Source organism: Aulostomus chinensis, chromosome 21 (genome assembly GCF_037954235.1).
Source record: "Aulostomus chinensis isolate RoL2024-O1b breed Wild chromosome 21, RoL_Achi_v1.0, whole genome shotgun sequence".
Taxonomy (NCBI): Eukaryota; Metazoa; Chordata; class Actinopteri; order Syngnathiformes; family Aulostomidae; genus Aulostomus; species Aulostomus chinensis.
The window spans coordinates 1,675,073-1,697,750 of NC_141340.1; the positions used below are offsets into that span (position 1 = coordinate 1,675,073).

The 22,678-nt window shown below is 47.0% G+C and overlaps 1 protein-coding gene across 8 annotated transcripts; it reads left to right on the forward strand.

The window, feature by feature from the left end:
- Window positions 1-1,207: 1,207 nt before the first annotated feature.
- Window positions 1,208-22,618, forward strand: map7d2b (MAP7 domain containing 2b). Of its 8 annotated transcripts, none has more exons than XM_086191382.1 (17): window positions 1,208-1,697; window positions 2,527-2,604; window positions 4,168-4,233; window positions 4,996-5,156; window positions 9,603-9,744; window positions 11,182-11,271; window positions 14,288-14,377; window positions 14,786-14,904; window positions 15,707-15,780; window positions 15,868-16,076; window positions 16,337-16,475; window positions 16,590-16,770; window positions 17,052-17,156; window positions 17,575-17,638; window positions 18,311-18,455; window positions 19,118-19,396; window positions 19,807-22,618. In XM_086191382.1, exons 1-16 carry the CDS (start codon window positions 1,661-1,663, stop codon window positions 19,383-19,385), a joined length of 1,968 nt encoding a protein of 655 aa, XP_086047508.1. In that variant the 5' UTR covers window positions 1,208-1,660; the 3' UTR covers window positions 19,386-19,396; window positions 19,807-22,618. The 8 variants fall into 8 exon arrangements, with proteins under 8 accessions (XP_086047508.1, XP_086047510.1, XP_086047509.1 ...); XM_086191384.1 differs by having other exon boundaries at window positions 14,810-14,904; XM_086191383.1 differs by having other exon boundaries at window positions 14,291-14,377.
- The last annotated feature ends 60 nt before the right edge of the window (window positions 22,619-22,678 follow it).

The following is a 22,678-nucleotide window of genomic DNA, read 5'->3' on the forward strand; positions in this document are numbered from 1 at the left end:
AATGCCTTGACCTCAGATCAAAGTAAAGGCACGTTCTCACGCTCCGGGTCCTGGGTTGACTCAGTCCAGACTAACTGGGACCTCCAGGGACCTTTTAAAACGGTCAGACACCTCACAAGTGTTCAGCTACAAGAAATCTGAGGTCACCCTCAAGATAGAAAGTACCATTTTTCTTGATTCATGTTTCTGTTGAGAGCTCCGTTCCCACTCCTCACGTCCTACCTCTGATGCCAACCTGCCGCCAGGGAAGAGTTTACCAAACTGAGCTGTACGGCTCTTCAAAGGAATGTTTTTAACTACAAGTGTAATGTGTGTGTGTGTGTGTGTGTGGTAAAAGTGAATTAACGAATCCTCCCTCAGTTCAGCTGAGGAGCTTTGGAAGAACAGCCCCGGGGTCCCGGGCCCATCTTGAGAACTCCCGGTTTGAATGCGTTCCCTGTGGAATGAAGATCCCCCTCCAACTGGGACGGCTCGTGTGACGAATGCCGCTGAACGCTGACGTCCATTAATTGGTTTTAGATTTATTGCCGGGACTTTGGCGGATTGATTGGTTACTTATGATGTAATTCCCGCCTATGTAAAGCCCGTGCGCGCGCGTGTGTGTGCTAGAGGAACGAAAACAGCAGCTCTGACCCATTTTAGCACGTCACCATCAGTTGGGAGCGAACTGTGACGTAATGGGGGGGGGTCGCTCGCACTGGCACGTGCCATCCGTCACGAGCCAAATGAAGCCACGTGAGGGAGAGGGACGTGCAATGGTTAATCATAAAAAAAACATCTTGGTTTTAAATATAGAAAGAGTATTATAATAAAAAGAAAAAGAAATATACACTTGTTCAAAGTGCTTTTTAAACGTTATTTGTGAAGCAGTCAACAATAACAATTTAACAAACAATTTAACATCAAAATAACACCGTAAATGGGTGAGCAACAATATGACAATGAAAATCATAAAATATATAACAGCACAAATTTGTCTCATCAGTTCAAAGCAAATGTAAAATAATAACAATTATTATTGTTATTAGATAACAATAATAATTGTTATTGTTATTTAATAATTATTATTATTATTGTTATTATTATCAGTCATACTCGTTCCCGGGCAGCACCTGGTATCTACGCGACGAATGATGGCGTGACGTCACGGCGCATTAATATGTAAATTAGCCAACTGTGGTTCGTCCGCAGCTTCGCGGTCAACCGTTCGGAAACCCAAAGAAACTGAGAATCTTCATTAGTAAACTAATCGTTGGGGAAACAGTTGGACCTTCACAACCACACATTATAGAAGAAAATACACAACGTGTAATTTTATCACATATCATGCCGTATTTTTTTGACTTTATTTTTACATTTTGTGTCAAATTAGAACCTACAAATTATTTTTTTTTCTTTTAGCTTAGCCATAATCCACTTAAAGAGCAAGCTAGCATGTGTAGCTTGATGCTAGCAGCGTAAGTCACCGGTGGCGGCGGCAGCCTCGGAGGCACACGGCCGTCCTCCCCTCCCTTCCCCTCCCCTCCCCTCGCTGTTCGCCCTCCACCGCAAGCATCTTCTCCCCGTCTTTTCCTGAGTCATTGCACCGTCTCTCTGGTGGCTTCCAGCGGCTCTCATCCCGGCAGGTCCACCAGGTAGACGCACTCCTCGGCGGGTTGAGATGACCCAAGTCGCTCCAAGCCGCTCTGATTTGCCAGGTGAGGAAATGTGCTTTTATTTGCTCTTCACTGCCCTTAAAATGTCTAGAAATGAGCGTGTACCTGCACACAGACAACAAAAATAAGAGGTGCTGATCATTTAAAAATCCTCTGGTCTTCCTTTGAGCTGTTGTGTGCAGTTGCCATGTTGTTAATGTCATTGTCGATTCAAAATTATGTGTTCCAGCATTTTGGGGGAAAATATATATATATATATATATATATATATATATATATATATATATATATATATATATAGCTAAACATATCAAGAATACTTTATTTCAAGGTGTGAAATGAGTACATGAATACATCAGTAAATATAGAGTTTGTTGCTGGTTGTGATTATAGCACCAGACTAATATATAAAATTAGGTGATGTTTAGAAAAATAAATGTGCTATGTTACTTTATTTTCCATATTGACTGACAGGTTGAGTGCGCAGGATGTATGTAGCTGAATCAGCCTCTCTCTCCTCCTGCAGCAGCTGATCCTTCCTGTGTGGTCAAAGCCTCTATAAAAATGGCTCTCAGGTTCCGTCTTCTTGAGTGAAGATGAAGCTCAGATTTGCATGAATTTGCACATCTAATGGCTGGCTAGCCACGTGTGTGTGTGTGTGTGTGTGTGTGTGTGTGTGTGTGTGTGTGTGATCAGAGATTCATCTATGTATATCTGTCCACTTTCACGGAGCACATTAGAGGCCATTTTAAGTGCGTGTTAATGTTGCAGTCTGGATTGCAGAAGTCACGTTCCGCCACTTATTTATTTATTTTGCTGTGTTTGCCTCTTGGCTGGTGAATCACATCTTGCTTTTCTTGCAAAAACACAGCCCTGACTCCGCCTCCCGCGCCACTGCTCACCAGTCGGTCTCCTTCTCGGTCACCATCCAGTCCCAGGAGCCCCCCAGGTAAACCACCTTAACTTAGATGTGCCGCTGTAATCCAGGATGGAAGTGCGTGCAGGCTGCTGGGGGATAGAGATGGAACTGATGGGGTTTTATCGATATTGATCCTGTTATCAGTTTTGCTTTTGGTCCAGTTCTTTGTTAATTCCCGGATTGTTTACCGATCAATGTTTGTGTGTGTGTGTGATGGGGGTGGGGGGGGGGTTGACACATTTTCCACTGTCGTGTCTGAGCAGAGATGGAACCCTGAAGGTCCTGGTATGTCTGCCTATCACACATGTTCAGATAAATGATATCGTTCCAGATCTCTCTGATTCCCACGGCACAGATACATGACATCATTGCCTCGTGAGTTGAAACTGCCAAAAAAAAAGTGTTGTCATTAATAAAAGGGACTGATAATCTAGGAGGGGGGACGGTGTGGGTGCTCAGCCTGAACCGCTCTGGTTCTAGACTCCCTTCCTTGCTCATGGACATGTTTCTCTAGTTCTGCTGATGTGCACTTGTGGGATCAAACTTGTGGGCCATCTGGGGCTTGTCTGGGGGGATAAATCGCCATGAATGCTCCTGAGGGCTGACAATTAACTATCCCACTTCTGACTTGTGGGTTAGCGGGTCGTAGCTGTCCTCCATGGTTTGTTCTCACAGACGACTCTCGTGCAGGTTGAATCGTAACAACAAAGATAATATAAATTATTGTCATAGCAGCAAACTCAAGGAGCCCTGGAAGCCTCACACATGAGCATGAGATGCAAGTGTGTTTGTGTGTGTGGGGGGGGGGGGGGGCAGTGCACATTGTTCCAACACGCGAAACCCACGCCTTACGACTGCCAGACTGTAGATTATTGCACTTGGGGAATATCCAACAGCACCGGCAGCAGTGTCAGTGGATGACAGTGGTTGAACGCCGCTCTGGAGCTCCGGGTCTGACTGAGGTGGCAGTGCAGCGCATCAGAGGTGTGAGACCCCAGAGGAACGGAGCCTGCATCGGATTCCCTGTGATTTGAGCCGCTGATGCAAAAAAGGCAGATTTGCCCCACGTTTGCCCTCAGAGTGATGGTGTGTGTGTGTGTGATTGCCTGGCGCCGGTCCATTCCTGGTTCAGTTTTTAGTTTTGTTCATTAAGATAAACGGAAGCTTCTCGGTTCCCGGTCCTTTTTGGTCCTGATTAGTGATGATGCTTTTGTCAGTAGTAAAGTCAAGCGCACGCCTGCGGAAGGGTGTGTGAAGCAGGGAGGGGGCTGCTGACTGAATGCTCCACCAGGGTTCCCACAGGTGCTGGAGTTCTCTGAAAATACTTCAGTGGAATTTTCATAGGGCAGGAAAGTGCTTGAATTCAGTAACTTTAACACCTTCAGTAACTTCTGAGGAGTTATTTTGTGGACTCCCTCTTGTTTCAGCGTGTGCATTTCTAGTGTTAACGTGTTCACTTCCCTGTCGGGTCAGAGCCCATCGAGTCATTCTGGGTTCTAGTCGTTGTGACACAGCAACACCAAAGAGTTTGACACATGTTGAGCCTGCCGGCAGTTTGGCTCACACTGCTGTTTTTCCTTCACTTCTGTCAAGGTTCCCTGCATGCAGAGCGGCTGCAGTTTGCCAAAGAGCGGCGTGACAACCAGGACAAGACACAAGGTGAGTGAGGGGCCAACCTCACACGATGACCTGCCGCTCACATGGAGGGAGGAGTGCGGGGTGGCTCTCTCACACTCAGGTCCTTTACTGCTGGAGGAAACCTTAAACGGAGTTTTGCTCGAGTATCTTCACGTGACCGAGGGTCGATGTTATAATTTCAATGCCTCCATCAAAATAAACAGATGAATTTCTCTCTCTAGTCTCTAAAACTGATGTCTTATATTTCATATTTGTTAATATGTTGACATTCTGAAGACTTTAAACCTACAGCCAGGCGTCCAGTAACTAACCCGTCTGGGGTTTTAGAGGATTCAACGTTTCGACTAGTTAACAGGCAGTTAACCCTGTCTTTGGCTGATGAGGTTAATATTTGCTTTAACAGCCTTAAACGCGTTTATGCTCATAATAACCACATCAACTGAAGTGTTTGTTCTCTGCTAGAGTGAGAGAGTCGAACAGAAGACCTGCCTCGTGTGTAGGGAGTTCTGCTTTGGGAAGACGGTGCAGTTCTTACTCTCTGTATACATTACTAGTACTTACGTAATGTTGTACTACTTAGTATGACAAGTTCTAGAGTTTATGTGGTAGTTCTGGGCGGCTTCTTGACTTGGAGCTAAATTGATCTACTTTCTTTAAAATCTTCAGATTGACCGGATATTGAAAAAAAATGTCGAGAGAACTCCTAAAAGTAATGTGTGTTCGTGTAGAATAGAATTTGATTCTGAAATATTGTGATATTCAGGGTTTCTTGTTTGTGCGCAGAGCTGTCGGAGGTGCTGAGGGACAAAGAGCGGCGAGTGCAGCTGCAGCTGGAGCGCCACGGCGAGGAGAGAGGGAGGAAGATGGCAGAGCAGAGGAAGAAGGAGCATCAGCGCAGGATGGCAGCTGAGGAGAAGAGGCGGCAGCAGCAGGAGGCCGAGAAGGTCAGAGGTCACGTCAAAACTTGAGTCCGATGATCAAACTTACAATCAGAAATACTCAAAGCGTTGGAGATGGTTGGTTTGGATGCTGAGCTTCATGGTGTAAAGCAGCAGAACCAGCTGGATGTGGATGTTTAAAACAGATCCAATAGAGCAGTATTTGAATAAAACGCCTCCGACCGCAGGTCAGATTTGCTGAAGACGCCTAGAAAATCTGCTCCAGGTGGACTGAAACCACTCTTGGAGTGAAGGCTGGTTTTGGTCCGTGTGAGTCCTCCATCGACGAGGGGAAGCTTGAACACAGAAACTGAGGGTTTTTATTCTCAGTTACAAAAAATGTATTAAGAGCAGGTGCCTGCAGAGGACTAGGAGGACTAGCTGGAACACTGAAAGGGCCCCAGCGTAAAGACTGAGCTGATCCAGGTTCAGATTCACCAGGATCTCATAAAAACATCACTCGTGGTTTTGCCGGGGTTTGTCCAGGCCAAGGAAACCGATTGGCACACATGGGGGCCCTGGCTGGGTAGAAGATTTCAGAATCAGTTTTGCGATTCCTCAAGCTAGCAGCCAAGTGTGCTGCTACTTATTGTTGATATTCTGATTCCAATTTCATTGCCATGGTTGCTGCTGTCAGGACACCTGAATGTTTTTTCTCCAGGGATTCAGAAAAGCGGATCTATTTTTATCTTGATGATATTCTGGCATGAGCTTCTCAAAACATTCCCCCGCTGAGGTCTCGAGGAAGACCGCGTCTTTGCTGCCAGCAGAAACTGATGTGCTCTGAAACATGACAAGAAGCCTCACTCCTCTGTTATTGCTGAGTCATCACTTGTCAGACAAACGCTGACTCATCACTCATCCAACACAAACCCTCTCGCGGTACAAATCATCAGAGCTGAGCAGCGTGTGAAGGGTTAACAGTCCTCAGCCAGGCATCTATTGATTTAAAGCCCCGCCCCCTCCTCCCCTCCACACGCTCGTATGAATAACTTAATGACATAATGATCTGACCGTCTCATGGGAAGGTGACATCACCGCCAGCGTATCATGTGCCATTTACTGGAAGAGACAGTCGATGGTGGCAGTGCTGTGACAAGCACATATTTTACCTCGGCAGAAGAAGAAACCCACCAGCTGGATGAGATCACGTAGAGGGAACGCAGCGGGTCGTACACATCGCGTTTTATTCCTTAGTTTACCGATCGTTGCTTTTGAAGGTGCTGATACACTGGAGAAGGTTTTATTGGTTTGATCTCCATCACCGAAACATCTAAACACTTAAGATTCCCAAAAATATTTAGCTGACCAAAGTATAAATCAGGAAAAAGTTTCGGGACTAATTTTTACTCGACAAATGAGGCAAACAGGTAATGAGTTACTGATATTCTTGTCGATTGATTTTCAACAAATGAATTGATTGTTAATTGTGTCAGCAGAGAGACTCTGGGATGAAAAGGACACTTCTACAACGACAGTCCTCCCAGAGTAGCTTTATGTGTAATAACTTCCTAAATTTTGAACTGTTTGGGGTTTTTGTCTGCCACACTAACTTCCCTTTGGACGACTAACACACCTCTTCCCTGACATGATCACTTCCCTTTGGACGACAAACACACCTCTTCCCTGACATGATCACTTCCTGTTGGACTACAAACACACCTCTTCCCTGACATGATCACTTCCTGTTGGACTACAAACACACCTCAACCCTGACATGATCACTTCCTGTTGGACTACAAACACACCTCGTCCCTGACATGATCACTTCCCTTTGGACGACAAACCCACCTCCTCCCTGACACGATCACTTCCTGTTGGACTACAAACACACCTCATCCCTGACATGATCACTTCCCTTTGGACTACAAACACACCTCATCCCTGACATGATCACTTCCTGTTGGACTACAAACACACCTCATCCCTGACATGATCACTTCCCTTTGGACGACAAACACACCTCTTCCCTTACATGATCACTTCCTGTTGGACTACAAACACACCTCATCCCTGACATGATCACTTCCCTTTGGACTACAAACCCACCTCTTCCCTGACATGATCACTTCCTGTTGGACTACAAACACACCTCATCCCTGACATGATCACTTCCCTTTGGACGACAAACACACCTCCTCCCTGACACGATCACTTCCTGTTGGACTACAAACACACCTCATCCCTGACATGATCACTTCCCTTTGGACTACAAACACACCTCATCCCTGACATGATCACTTCCTGTTGGACTACAAACACACCTCATCCCTGACATGATCACTTCCCTTTGGACGACAAACACACCTCTTCCCTGACACGATCACTTCCTGTTGGACTACAAACCCACCTCTTCCCTGACATGATCACTTCCTGTTGGACTACAAACACACCTCATCCCTGACATGATCACTTCCCTTTGGACGACAAACCCACCTCTTCCCTGACATGATCACTTCCTGTTGGACTACAAACACACCTCGTCCCTGACATGATCACTTCCCTTTGGACGACAAACCCACCTCTTCCCTGACACGATCACTTCCTGTTGGACTACAAACACACCTCATCCCTGACATGATCACTTCCCTTTGGACGACAAACACACCTCTTCCCTGACACGATCACTTCCTGTTGGACTACAAACACACCTCATCCCTGACATGCTCACTTCCCTTTGGACGAGAAACCCACTTCTTCCCTGACATGATCACTTCCCTTTGGACGACAAACACACCTCATCCCTGACATGATCACTTCCTGTTGGACTACTAACACACCTCATCCTTGACACGACCACTTCCTGTTGGACGACAAACCCACCTCTTCCCTGACATGATCACTTCCCTTTGGATGACAAACACACCTCATCCCTGACATGATCACTTCCTGATGGACTCCAAGCACACCTCATCCCTGACATGATCACTTCCTGATGGACTCCAAGCACACCTCATCCCTGACATGATCACTTCCTGATGGACTCCAAGCACACCTCATCCTTGTGGCGCATTATTAGAAGTAGCTACAGCACAAAGTCACATGAAAATATTTTCCCTCCCTGAATGACAAACACGGACTGCTGCCACCTGCTGGTATGGAGTTATTCCTGTCGTGCAGGTGATGTGAGGTGACGCAGCAGTTGGCCTTCGTTGGCGCTTGTTCTTTTGACGGCGGTCTGTTTCATGTTCATCGCGCAACACCTGTCTGTGACATCGGCGACTCGACAGCTGGGACCTGCTTGAGTCTCGACTCTCTTGCTTCCCCTCTGATCTGCAGCACAGATTTCTTTCTGCTAGCTCGCTATCTCACTTACAATCCCTCAGCGAGCCTCCTCCCCTCGTCGCTCCACCCTCCTGCAGTTTGTGCGTGACTCTGCATGCACCTTCAGCACCCCCCCCCCCCCATGCTGAGGCGGGGCATTTCCATCTTTTATATTTAGACAGTAAAGTAGAGCAGCGTGTCAGCGTTATAATATGCATTTACGCAGTTAAACCACAGCTACAAGCTAATGATTGCTGTCGTGAGTAGAAGCTGATTACATCTGAAGAAAGAGGAGAGTTAATTTGATACAGGAAAGGGAAAATGCAGCAAAAACTGATTCAAACCAAAAGTTGTTGACTTAAATGCAGTTTAGCTGGTCAGTGCAGGCTGAGAGTTTTAAATTTGTTACATTAACATGGAATGTGTTCTCGTTCTGATGAAGTAGAATCAGCAACTTATCAGTTTTCACTTACAAAAAGATGTATAAGTGTGTATTTTCACTGGAATTTTACTTAGTGAACATGACGAAACTGATTATTTTTGCTTGACAAATGACTGAATTATTAACTGAAATTAGCATGAACGTAATCTAATGGTTGTTGAGCAGAAGCAGCAAATCCTCATAGACCAGCAACAGTTTGACCTTTTTGCTTGAGAAAAAGATTAAAACGATTAATCAGTTCATTAAAAACAGACGCCTTTGTCCGTGTGACCACCGCATGGATGAGTTGTTGCAGCTGTAACAGAAGCAGAGATAAAGGGAAGGAGAGTGGAAACGTGGAAAAAAACCCAGTATCAATATCCAGTCCACCCACTTAGAGTGTGTGTGACAGAAATACTCTGTGAGATTAGAGAGAGAGGGAGGGACAGAGAGAGAGAGGGGAGAACAACTGCGTGGTAGGAGAGACAGAGAGAGAGAGAGTCTTCTTCCTAGAGGGAGCGGCAGACAGAGAGAGAGCGAGAGAGGGAGCAGCTGTGTTTTGTACCACTGAGTGACAAATGAGTGAGCGAGCGAGCTGGTGGCCACCAGCAGAGCGAGAACAGACAAGCGAGGACGGAGGGGCGAGGCCGCTGCATGCGGTAACCATGGCGCAGCCGTCTCCAAGTGCATCGCCCAGCATCCGTCGCCGTAGCGATGGCTCGGTGAGAGAATGTCTGTTCTTCCCTGTTTCTGAACGCAACGAGCAGGAGAGGCTGGAGGCCCTGGTGCGCCGGAGAGCCGGGGGAGCCGAGAGAAGAGGAGGGGAAGGAGGAGGAGGGGAGGCTCGTAACCACCTGGACAACAGGCCCAAACGGTGGACATGGGGAGGACCACCGGACGGAGTGGAGGGTGAGTGTGACGGGGGGGGGGGGGTTGTTGAGGAGGTGATGTAGAGAAAAATTATGAAGGTTGAGCTGCTGATGGGGGCTGGGGCGGGTGGGGGGTGTTTGTGGAGGAGGTCTGGAGGTCAGGGGGGAAAGGAAGAGGGGGATGGTGGATGAAAGGGTGGGGACGACAAAGCAGTGTCGGGAGAGAGAGCAGGTGAAGTCAGGATAGGTGACGGAGGAGGAGAAGTGATGGCAGACACGAAGGGTAGAGGAGGGAAAAGGGTGTGGAGGCTGCAATGCAGGAGCTGCTCGCCGCTTTGTCTCAGTGAGGTTTGAGAGCACGAGTGTTTACAATCCCGCTCGTGCTACAGGTGTGTGTGTGTGTGTGTGTGCGCGTGTGCGTGTGAGAGATTGTTGTGTAGTTTTATTTCCATGCTGGGCGGATTTAATACCCCGGAGGAGCAGGAGTTACCCATCTAACCTTGAACACAACAAGGCCTCACGCACACCGCCGACCACGACCACCGGGCTTCTTCCACATTTCCGTCTGCTGTCTTTGTTTTCGAAAGTATTTCTGGCATCCCGTCGGGCAGCAGGAGGCCAGAGCTCCACCAGCTAGGCTCCGGATCCTGTGGCGCATTCATAACGCCATCAATTATTCACAGCAGCCATCAGCCTGGCCGTCCTGGCACTGACCTGGGATCAGGCCCGCCAGCAGCTGACTGGTTGGGAGGCTGCTCTGGGATCTGCCGAACCCAGCAGAACGCTCACTGCAGCAGAAACAGAAGCGTCTCATCTTACAGGGCCGTTAGAGGACAGAGGCTCGCCAGCGACATGAAGTCCTAATACCGCCGTCAGATCGCTGTGATTCCCGAGTGTCACGACATCACAACATTCACATCTTTATGGTCAGGAGAGAAATATGGAGGCCTCTGATCAGCCGATGATAATTGCCGTGGAGACTGAAGGCTGCTGGACACGCTTGGTGTCCTGCCAGTCATCAGCCAAACTTACGCCTCAACTTTAACCCCGACAGAACGAAACGCAGCCTCCAACTCATTGATTTGGCTGTTTTATATCAGGAAGCTTTACTGGAGACCAGGAGCAAGATGGCCCATCTTTTTTCTTTTGAAATATGTGCGTCTCATTTCTGTGTCAGCTAGTTTAGAGAACCAGACTCATGCTTTAGGTTACGGTAGGAAAACCACCTGGCCAAACTGTCCCTGAATCCATGACTGAAGACTCCACACAGTCAGGTTTGGATGCAGCCCCCCCTGGTACTCTTGTGTGCAGCATGGTTTTATCTTTAAGAGTGGAAGGTGGTCGGCTGTTGTGGTGACCCTTCATGTACATCTTGTCAGTTATGTGATGCTGGCGGTGCGGTTGTGTGTGTGACGGTACATGTGAATGAGTGAGTGTAACGCTTTGCTTTTTCCGCTCTGCTTCACCTGCTGCCCAGGTAACCCTAAGACCCCACCCTGCCATGCCATTGGCTCTGCTCAGCCCAATGAGCTTCCTGCCGCTTCCAGTGTCCACCAATCCCGTAACGGTATACAGACCACGTGACTCTCTGTTTGCCACGCCGTACAAGCGCTGATCCTCTGTCTGCATGCGCTGGCCGCCATGTTGTCCTGTTGATGAACTGTGTGTGCTGGTGTTGGGAAAACCTTGATTTTATTCTCTCATCTTCATGTTTTTCCATTCATGGTGACCCTTGAAACAGGCCTCAGTGAGCACAAGCCCAGAATGTAGAGAGGAAATCACGATGTGGAGATGTAGCAGGGACGTCTCAAGGAGATCCAGCTCCATTCAGCTCAGTTTCTTTATGACCACAGTTATTTTCTGTCTGGTCGTAAACACAACAGGAGTCACCGATGGGAACGTTGTCGCTGGCTTCTATTTTTTTGCATCTGCGGGCTTTTACAGACCTGTATAGACAATAATAGTTCCCTAACTGGCAAAAACACCACACAGTTTAAGTCATGTTTCCCTTGATACGTCTTAAGTGTAATGAAAGGATTTGTGGCTGAGCTGGCAACAAAAGAAAGCTCCAAGTGTGTATTTTACCTCCCCTGCAGAACGCTGGAGGAGCCAGCCACGTACCAGTCCCGTGATGAGGATCGGTTTTGCTGTTGTTAGCCGTCAGTCTGTTAGCGTCAAGCCAAATGTATGCATATAGGTATGCTGGCTCTTTCTGCATTCTGGAGTCACAAAGAAGTGAGAACTTGGAAGGCAAAAAAAACACTACAGGAAGAACAACACTGAAAATTGAACTGCCTTTCAGCAGAAAAACCTCACGTCTCTCCACTCTCAGGGGAAAACAAGTTGCCTGGTGTTTGATTTTCTATTGAATCACTGTTTTTAAGGTTATTCGGGCCTGATTTGGTCATTTGGAAACATCTCGCCCCTGCAGAGCGGCTCCCAGTGAGTGTTTGTGTCACTTCAAACGTATCAAGACGTACTGTTTAGAGAAAAATCATGAAACTGAGAAGTGAAGGAAGCCAACGCTTCATCGGTAGAGAAGAAAAATCAGTCATTAAATTCCAAAGTGATAGAGTGAAGGTAAATATCTGTAGACAAAAATATACCCCAACACTGAATGTGTTTTTTTTACTGTAATTAAGTATTTTCCCACTTCCTTTGTGCTAATGAGTGTCTGGTTTGAAGCACCCCCTCCCCCACCCGCATCCCAACAAAGGGCTGCTCCACTTCCTGTCCTCCTGACAGCGGAGTGACGCATGCAATTACAGTTTAACTGGAAGGAACGTTTCAGAGAAATGTTAACTGTTGCAAAGCAAGTGAGGTAAGAAGCTGCAGAAACCCGGTGGAGAGCCACTGGAACACAGCAGCACTTCTGATTAGGAATGTTCCAGGATGTTGGCTCAGTTTGTCTGTAGAAGTTAAACTGTCAGCTGGAGCCTGGGTATGCCAGGCTGCTCACACACACACACACACACACACACACACACACGACCTCACATGGAACCAGACATCCACCCTGTAGCTATCAGAAGCTTATTAAACTACACCCAGGCAATCAGGTCACACACACACACACACACACACACACACACACACACACACACACACACACACACACTATCCACCAGACATTTGTAATCATTCCTACTAAATGAAAGATGATTCCATGAACTAAGTTAATATTATTCAGTTTATTTTTATATATATATATATATATATATATATATATATATATATATATATATATATATATATATATATATATATATATATATATATATATATATATATATATATATATATATATATATATATATATATATATATATATATATATATATATATATATATATATATATATATACACACACACACAGCCACTTGAATTTTGACGGCTATGGGGAGACTGGGTGTACTGGTGTTCTCATGTTCTCCTTGCCTGGAGCAGCTCATCCTCAGATAGCCCATAAATTCACCTGCCACGTTTGAAGCTGTTTGGATTTGTGATTGTTGAGAAAAGCGTAATATACGTTTATAAGAGTAAGGGCCGCTGAGATGTCCTCCTCTGTTAGAGAGACGACAGGTTCCTTTACTGGAATTCAAGCAGGCACAGAAGCTTTGTGACATCCGTCCAGGGACCAGACCTCACCGCTGGTTTTATATGGATCCGCAAGCTTCGCTATCGCCAGTCAAAAAATGAAATGAACCAGGCTAATGTGGGATAGCTACATTAAATCTGTTAATGGGAATAAAGTTTACAGATTGAGTGAAAGGCACCTTGTTGCCAAAGGCTCTACAATAAAAACCACAGGAGCTGAAACAGACTGTTAGCAAAATTAGCTCCAATATTAAGGCAAAAAGAAAGAACAAATCGGACCTCATTAAAATGAGAATTGAAATTTTTAATGGTACAATCACATAAAAGAAAAAAATTGCAGACAAAATGCAGAAAGTAAATCCTTTATAAGTGGAATATTTACAAAGAACATCTTGATTTTTTCCAGTAAAACTGAATGTTTTTGTTATAACAAAGCTCATAATGCTGCAGTGTCAAGTAAAGCTCGTCTCTTGTTAATAAAAACCCACCCCTGAGACTTTGGCTCCCCTTGGTAGACTCTCCTTCATTGTCTTAGTAAAACGGCTCCAGAGCACAACTTTCATCTGGATTCTGTCAGACATCAGAAGAGGCTGTTACCGTTTTCTCAGTGGGCCGCCTCAACGACATCATGCTCATTCTGTTGGTCTGAACTCGCTGGTGTGTCGGCGTCATCATCCTGCTTCATCCTCCGTTCATGATGAAGCAGGATGAAGCCCCCCCATGTCTGTCGCCACTCTGCCGCTTCATGTCTCTCTTACATCACCAAGGTCGATTCCTCCAGCGGCCTGCACGGCTCACCGATCGGCGGCTTGTTTTCTGTAGGAGGTGGCGGTTCTGTGTTTGTCATGTGACGAGTGATTGTTGTGGAACCTCTGAGCATTTGTGGTGTTCTCATCATCATCAGTCTGTAGAGTAGAGGCAGCGGTCGGGACTCTTGAGTTGCTTTCATATTCATGTGTGTGATATTGGAATCGTTTGATCCCAGTAGGTGAGTTCCTGTCTCCGCCCACCTCAGATCAGCCAATGAACAAGCAGCTCTCCAGCTCTTCAGCCGCCCTCCACTCGCCTGAGAGAGGTAAGACAAACGACTCCGTCAGTGAGGTGAATGGTTCCGAGTTAAAGAATCACATGATGTGAAATTGATACAGGAACCAAAAGAAGGGGGGAAAGAAGGTGTTCTGGACCTCCATGTCGTTTTATGTGTCTTTTGATTTAAAAAAAGAAAAAAACAACAACAATCTACTGACCAGTTGGGGAAAGGCATTATTTCTGTTGCATTCTTAGCTTCTGTAGCAGTGGATGCTCCTGAGGTGGTGAGACAAGAGGAGGATGTAAAATGGAGGGTCGAATTTTGTTAGGTGATCAGACTGAGTGCAAGCGGATGTTTCTAATCTGTAGTTTCTGATTTCTCTCCTCGTGTGTCGATATCTCGCTGTCTGTGTTTGTGTTCTCCGTGTCTTTGTGTCGCTCTGTGACTCCTCAGTGTCCTTTGTGTCCCGTCGAACAGCATCCCCCAACAACCTCAAACCCCACAGAAGTTCCTCCAATCGCAGGAGCATCACTGGGTTCCCCGAGGACGCGTCCAAAGCCAAAACACCCACGGTCGGCACACACACACACACACACACACACACACACACATCATAATGTCACTAGCAAGGGGGGTTGCAGTTGGTTGGGCTGAGTTTTGCTTCGCTGCTTTTTGGGGATGATGCGGTCCAGCTGGCCTTGTTGGCCTGTGGCCTTCAGCTCCTACTGGGGGGGTTCACGGCCAAGTGGGAACCATCCTGGATGAGCGTCAGCTCCACTGAATGTCAGTTCCTGGTTCTCAGCAGGAAAACAGTGGATTGTCCACTTCAGGTGGGGGATGAGTCCTGGCCACAAGTGAAGGAGTTCAAGTGTCTCCGGGTCCTGTTCTCCAGATAGGGGACTAAGGAGCATGACATGGGCCAGAGGGAAGGCCTTGGATCCCCCAGTCAGAGCTGGTCAATGAGGCCAGGGAGCTGCTGGAGCTGCTACCTCCATGACCAAGTTTTGGCTGAGCAGTTGAAGATGGACAACAAAGTTTGATGCTGCAAACTTTGTTTTTTACAATAAATTTATATAAACACAAGATGAGGACTGCAACTAATGACTTGGTGTTATCAAGTACCAAGAAACCCAAATGACATCTTCAAATGGCTTTGTTTGTTTATCCAACGGTCCAAAAGTAGGAGTTAGGAACCAGCTTTGTTTTTCTTTTTTCTTTCTTAATTGATGAACATTAATAGCTTGCAATTAATTTCCTTTAATTAATAATTGTCATTTCTCCAATTCAGATATGAAGATGTTAATGGTTATAAACTGAACATTTTCACAAGGGAAGGAACTAAAATTGATTCTTCTTTTTTTTTTTTACTTGCAGGGGGAGGTTCCAAACACACCGGTCCGTAGTTCTTCCTTCAGAGCCAACAGTAAAGCCCCCGCCACCCCGAAGAGGTACAACACACACACACACACACACACACACACACACACACACAGCTGCTCAAACCCCAGGTAGCCTAATATGGTTGTGTTTCTCAGGGTGAGATCCTCCAGGAGTCGCGCTCAGTCGCCCTGCTCTCCTGGCCAGTACCCCCCCTCCCCTCTCCGGCAGAGGGCCACAACTCCCAGCACTGATGACAGGGGTCACACCGAGGTCAAAGGTCATGGCACCCTAGAGAAGAAGTCCACCAAATCTGAAAGCTCGGAGAGGAAGATGCCCAAATCCACCAGCAGAGAGCTGACGGCAGGTAACGTTTATTCAGAGTCGTCCTTAATAACAGGGTCAGTTTGGAATTCTAAATATGGACTTCCTCCTGCGTTTGTTGATATCAGGTGACATTTACACCCAGACAAGAAAACTCCACCCACAGAATCAGAGAAAATGTCCTAAAAGAACAATACAGACACAGTCGGCTGAAACATAATGAAAACCACAGCAGGACAGTCACGCTTAGCAAGAGCAGGCGTTTCCATGATGGCATCATGTCATTTACTCCCCCCAAATCAGAGTCTCCGGGGACGCCGACAGGCCGCAGTGTCGGTGGGACAACGGATGCAGAGGAGGCGTCCAGACTGCTGGCCGAGAGACGACGCCTGGCCCGGATCCAGAAGGAGCAGGAGGAGAGGCAGCGGCAGGAGGAGGAGAGGTGATGGACTGAACTAATCAGTTAATGCTAACAGTGGAATAACACAAGAAGCCAAGGCTGGAGTCAGACGTCCTGAGGTGGCCCACACAGCTCAACTCTCGTGTGTTTCCTCAGGCTGAGGGCCGAGGAGGAGCTGCGGAGGCAGCAGGAGGCCAGGGAGCAACAGGAGAGAGCGGCACAGCAGGCTGAGGAGGAGCGAGCAAGGTGGGAGGAAGAGCGGAGGAGCCAAGAGGAGGTAGAGAGACGACAGAAGGAGCAACGGTGGAAGGACATGCAGGATCAGCTGGACAAGGAGGTCAGTTTGGTGGGGGGGTTGTCCTATAATTCCAGTCCAGCACCAAAATCTGGTACTGATTTGGAGTCCCAAGGTCACATGACATGGAAGCTGCTGAAAAAGAGTCAGTTGCAGTTACTTAGTAGAAGAAGAAGTTGTCTGAGAGGAGAATCGTAGACTGTGATTTAAAATAAGTGACGGGGGCTTTGTTGAACTTGTCACCTCGCATCTCCTGTAGAATTCCTCCTTTGAGCGAGTCGAGTGTTCTGTGAGTCGTCAGAGAGCAAACTGGTGTTTTTCAGAGGGAGGAGGCCTTCCAGCGAGCCCAAAGAGAAGCTGAGAAGAAGAGGCTAGAGAGAGAGCAGCTGCACATCCAGGAGGAGCAGGAGAGGCTGCAGAGGAAGAAGGTATCAGTCCTCATTCTCAGCTCAGAGATCCACTTGGTGTAGTGGAGCCTCTCATCTCATCTCTTGGTTCAAGTTTCTCTTGACTGGAAAAAGTTTTTTTTTAGATGAAATTGTTTCCTCAACTCTCCTGGCTGCTGCCTCCAAGGTCAAGAAAGAAATCTTGGTCTTTGCTGGCCAACCTGCATGTAGGGGAAGCCTCGAGTTCCTCGGAAGCATCGACAGCATCTTTCCTACTTGGGGTTTTATTGAATTGTTGCTGTGACGTTTGGGCGCACAAAGCAGTGTGTTGTTATCTGGTATCATTAAACTACTCAGATTATTTAAAACGTCACCGTTCCAACGTCAAGAGCGACTGCTGTGGCGGCAGTGACATCATCACCAGTCTGTTTGTGAGTCGTTTGTTTATTTGCTTCAACAGAGAATTGAAGAGATCATGAAGAGAACCAGGAAGAGTGACGTAGAGCCTCCGTCCAGTGCTGCAGGTGAATGTCTCACACCTGTTCCTGACAGGAGGGTTTGACCCCCCCTACTAAAGGAATCTGTTCTTCAATCAACCAAATTTTATTTATGTAGCTCAAAATCACAAATCACAGTTTGGGCTTCAGGGTGTGGAGAAGCTACGGAGGCTTCAGTCCTTGCAGCCATGATTCAAGCAGGAAAAACTGCCAAAAATACTCTGAACAGGGACGTTAGCCTTCAAATATTCGTTCAATCCTCCTTCATCTCTGGTGCTGGAGGTGAAATGTGATTTATCTGAGCTGCAGTGTGACTCAGCAGTCTGAGTCGGGCAGGACAACAGCGCCTCCAGCTGGTTATTTTAATACTGCATTACATTATACCAGACTGCTGCAGCGAGCCTCAGGGCACAGGTGGGCTGAACCTCTCCACTGGGACGCTCCGGCGTTGGTCACCAGTCTGACCAGTTCGGAGATGCATCTTAACATCAGGTCAAGTGTCAGGGAGCAGACAGCAAGAGTACATTCCTGAAATACAGTCTGATTATGTCTCATAACAAAGTTCACTGGTTATTTATGATACGGTTGATAAAAATCTCAGTCATTCCAGCTTGTATCAGTTCAATCCTTCATCATTGTTCAAATCTGAATTGATTAATAAGTTGAACCTGTCTGAGGTATAATCTGGTTTGTTGGCAGCATCCGAGGTGCCAGCAGAGCCCCCCGTCCCCCTGGAGGAGGACGCCGCGACTCCTGCCGAAGCCCCCGTCATCATGCTGGGACCCCTGGAGAACAAAAGCTGTGTGGATGAGCTGTCAGATGGGGTCCAGTCCATGGATGTCAGGTGAGGTGTCTCTGTCAGGGTCTTTGGATATTCAGCGTCCTCTGTCTCACCTTGGACACGTTTTCTTTTGCCTTAACATTTAAATTAAACACCGTAAAATGCAAACAAGCGCCAAAAACCCCCACAAACTCCTTTTTCTAACTCCCATCAAAGACTGAAGGCTGCTTTTCACGAACAGATGAATAAACCTGAACAGAAATGAAGACTGAATGGGATGTTGGGGGTGAAAAGCGTTCGGTGCTTTATTGAACAGGTTGGTTTCAGGTTTCAAAAAAAAATCTCGTGACAGTGAACATTGAGGTTAGCAAGCATGTTTGCCAATAGCTCAGCTGCATTAGCTATGCGTTAGCTCACTGCTAGCGCTCCCTGGTTTCCAGTGCTGGCGTTGCCATGATGACTTTTATTTCATCCGTGTTTCTGTGTAGCCACTGTCTGGCAAATGTTCAAGCTAGAGAAACACGCCATGGAGGGAATTAGCACAACAGAGAACATCTAAAATCCCTCTTCTGCTCCTCCAGGTGTAATTGTGTAGCACGTTTGTACACACCTAGACATGAATGTGGGTGAACCGTCCCCATCTTGGTGAACTCTTGTAACATCATTTTTCTTAAGTGCTCTGTCTCTGTCATTGTCTCTGTAAGTTCTCCATCTGTCTCCATCAGTCCAGTGTCCCGGGACGAGCAGGCGAGCACTCAGGAGTTTTCGCCTGTCACCGAGGGAACAGATGGTTACCCGCTGGAGCAACTGATGGACCTGGACGCCCACGGACAACGAGAACCGCAGGGTGCCGAAACGCCGCCGTACCCCAAGCTGCAGGCCGGCAGCGGGGTCGGCGACCTCAACAAGAACCTGCTGATCCAAGCGTACAGCGCCGCCTCGGAATCCTCCCAGCTCATCCACAGCGTTGGCCCGAGCAAACTTGACGTCTGAGAGCCTGGCAGGTACGCCGAAAGATGACTCGGCAACAAATAAGGCGGTCAGCGAAGGTTGAGCACACGCTTTTGTTGACACTTATCAGTGCAAAACACAATATTACAAAGATGAGCTAGCAGCTAGCAGACACTCAGGGTTCTGTTTCAAACGTGGCGCAAACCCTGAATACCACAGTGAGGCCGAGGGAACCGCCTGGCGCCGTAGATCTCTTAGATAGCGCCTTTAGATTTAACCATGGAACCTGAGTTGATTCTGATTGGAGACAACGATTTTTGTTGTTCCGTTTTCTGACATTTTGAATTGAAACGCTCTCTCTGCTGTACTGGGAGGGTTTGAGGTCCCGTATGAAGTCAGGAAACAAACTTGGACCATGAAGAACTTTTCTGAACACTTTTCTGACTTTCAGTCTCTCTTCCAGGATGTCTTCAGGTCCGGTTCAGCGGGAGCCGGGAGGAGCTCACCGCCACCTCCGTCTGCAACAAAAACAATCATCATCTCCATCAGGAGCAACTGCTGATCTCATCTGTAGTAAAACACAAACACGCGCAACTGTCGGGTTTCTGGACAGTTTGAGGCAGTGCAGCCGGGCAATTTAGACCCTCACACACACCCTCGGTCCCTCAAACCATGGAACCACCGACGCTCCAGAGTAGCAACGGAAAAATATCCTCAGTGGAAAACTGATACTCAAAGACAGTTGGACACGCGTCAGCCTGCATGCTTGTCATGAGAATATTCTGTTCAGTTACACGGTGAACTCACTGTGCAGGTCAGACTTAGTACCTGCACACGTTTACAGATCTGTTTGATTTGTGCTGTCATCAGAAATAAATCGGTCTTTTCTGCAGGGTCGAACCTTTTTAGGGATGCATGATTGTGGACATCAGCATGTTGGCGGGCTGCCATATTTCCTATTAACGCTACTTTGGTACATCCCTCAACTTCCTGCCTCTTCATTCTTTAGGAGAAATGATGAACAAAGGAGTAAATCAGTCGAAGGCTAATGATCTTGTCCAGTGTCAGAATAAAAGCAGACAAACTAAAAGATAAAAAACAGAGAGTGGGACTTGGATTTGATCAGGATTATTTAGATCTGCCTGTGAGTGGAGCAGATTGGGACAGAGAACAGCCAAAAGAACCCTGTCAAAATGTTAAATTATGATGATGGGATCTTATTTTGAAATGCCTACATCTCTTCCTGTTGAAGTCTGTATTGCCTGTCTTCACTGCCTCAAAACATCACTCGCTTCAATCTGGCATTCCTGCTTTTGTAAATCTCTGTAAATAGAACTGCCGGGGCGGTGGCGCCTGTCATGGCGGCGACTCTGTAGCGGTTTATCCTGACGGACGTGTGTAGCATCTCCAGCGAGGACTAGCTAGTTCATGGCTGTGCTTGGACAGTGTGTGAGAGTTTCCTGTGTTTGGGTCAGTGTTTCTGATGGTTCCCGTGTGTTTAGCTCACCGCTGTAGATTTCCTCTGACGCTGTAGAAACCACCGATATTATCACGCCGCCGCTGATCTGTAGCCCGGGACACTGTGTGGATGAGACATCAACCGCAGCCCGTGAGGGGGGGAGGGTTCATGTAAATGTCACACGTCCTGTATTTTTATCTGCAGGTCAGGAAATCTATTGACACGGTTCGTTGTGTAGTCGTCCGGCACCAACTGTCACCACACTAGCTGCAGTTTATAGTGCGCACTTCCAGTAGTTGTTTGTTTCATCGCTCTGAAGATGCTCGTATCTCCACCTCCTCCAGACCTGGAGGACAGAGATGTACCTCACCACCACCTCGCAGCTCGTCACCTCCGAGGCCTTACACCTCTTCTGTGCCCCGCCCCCCCATCCCCCCATTTGCTTTTCCACTCAAACACAGAAGGTTCTAATGTCTCCTGAGCAGGTCTGACTCTCTGCTGCACCTCCGGAACCACAAAGATGTTGGAAAAAACAAACAAAACGGCTCCGATGGGACATTTTAGTGGTTTTTATCACAGCTCCAACCAAACTGTGCAGTTTCTGCAGCATTTAAGAGAAATTTCATTCTTATTTTTTATTTCTATCTCCTTTCATCTGAAGCCATGTATACCCTGCTTGTGGAGAACACGAAATTTATTTATTATGAAAAAAGAATAATTATGTAAACTTGCAGATTTAACCAAATATATTAACTCATGTACAAGATTTCCATCCAGACTTTTCTTCCTCAGATTTATCTATCTATCTATAGATATCTATATATATATATATACATCTATATATATAGAGAGATATAGATATAATTAGATTTCCACGTTTCATTTGGTATAGTTATGTCCCAACATGGTGGCAGTCTCATTGCAGGTAATTATTATTTCAAGTTGATTCATTTTTGCCTGACAGTTGAAAAGCAGTCCTGCACGCTGTTGAACTGAATAAAGTCAGTTCTGTCTGCGGGTTGGAACGCCGTGCAGGACTTGGATTCTCCTCCTCGGCTGAGCTCCTTCCTCTCCACTGGTGTGTGCGAGTGTGCAGGAGAAATCTTCTTTTTTGTGCCTGAGAACAAAAATATCAGAACCGGTTATGTAAAAGGGGGACGTCAATAATGCGTGTAATCTCAAAATGTAAACTTGATGCCGTAGTTAATCTTGCACATGTCCAGGAATTGTGCTCTTTGTTTTAATGCCTCACGTCTGACGCGCAGGAATCTTGTTCACTTGAAGGCGATGAGCGCGACGCTGCTGCGGAGTTTTCCCGCTCGCCGCCGCCGCCGCCGGCCCAGTCGGAGGCTCTGCTGCTGCTCCACGATGTCACATCACGGAGGTCTAAATATCTAACCGTGCGACCGCTGCAGACCTCAGCATGTTGTTTTATGTTTCTACTCTCCGGTCGGCCTCCGTCTCGCCGTCATCGCCCTCCAGAATCTGCTGACACGCCGCGTTCGAGGGTCTCCCGGGTCTCCTTGTGTATGAAGTCAACAATAACGGCCATAATGTTTATTCTACTAGTACTTAAACTCTGTGACACTGCAGCTTGGTGGATTATATCAATGTAGATGTGATGCATGGATAACTGCTGAAAACCAACAATAAACTTCATCAAGCCATCTGTGTCAGCGAGTCGGATCAATACGAAGGCGAATCTGATGACGGATGTTTAGGAGCTGGAGCGATGAGCCCTAGAGGAGCATCTAAAGCTCTTATTAATTATATCTCACTGTGTGTTGGATTTATGCCGCATTAAAACTGATCAAAACCTGGAACCAAGTCTGAATTGTATCCTTGAGCAGAATAGCACTTCCTGCTTGGCCTTCAA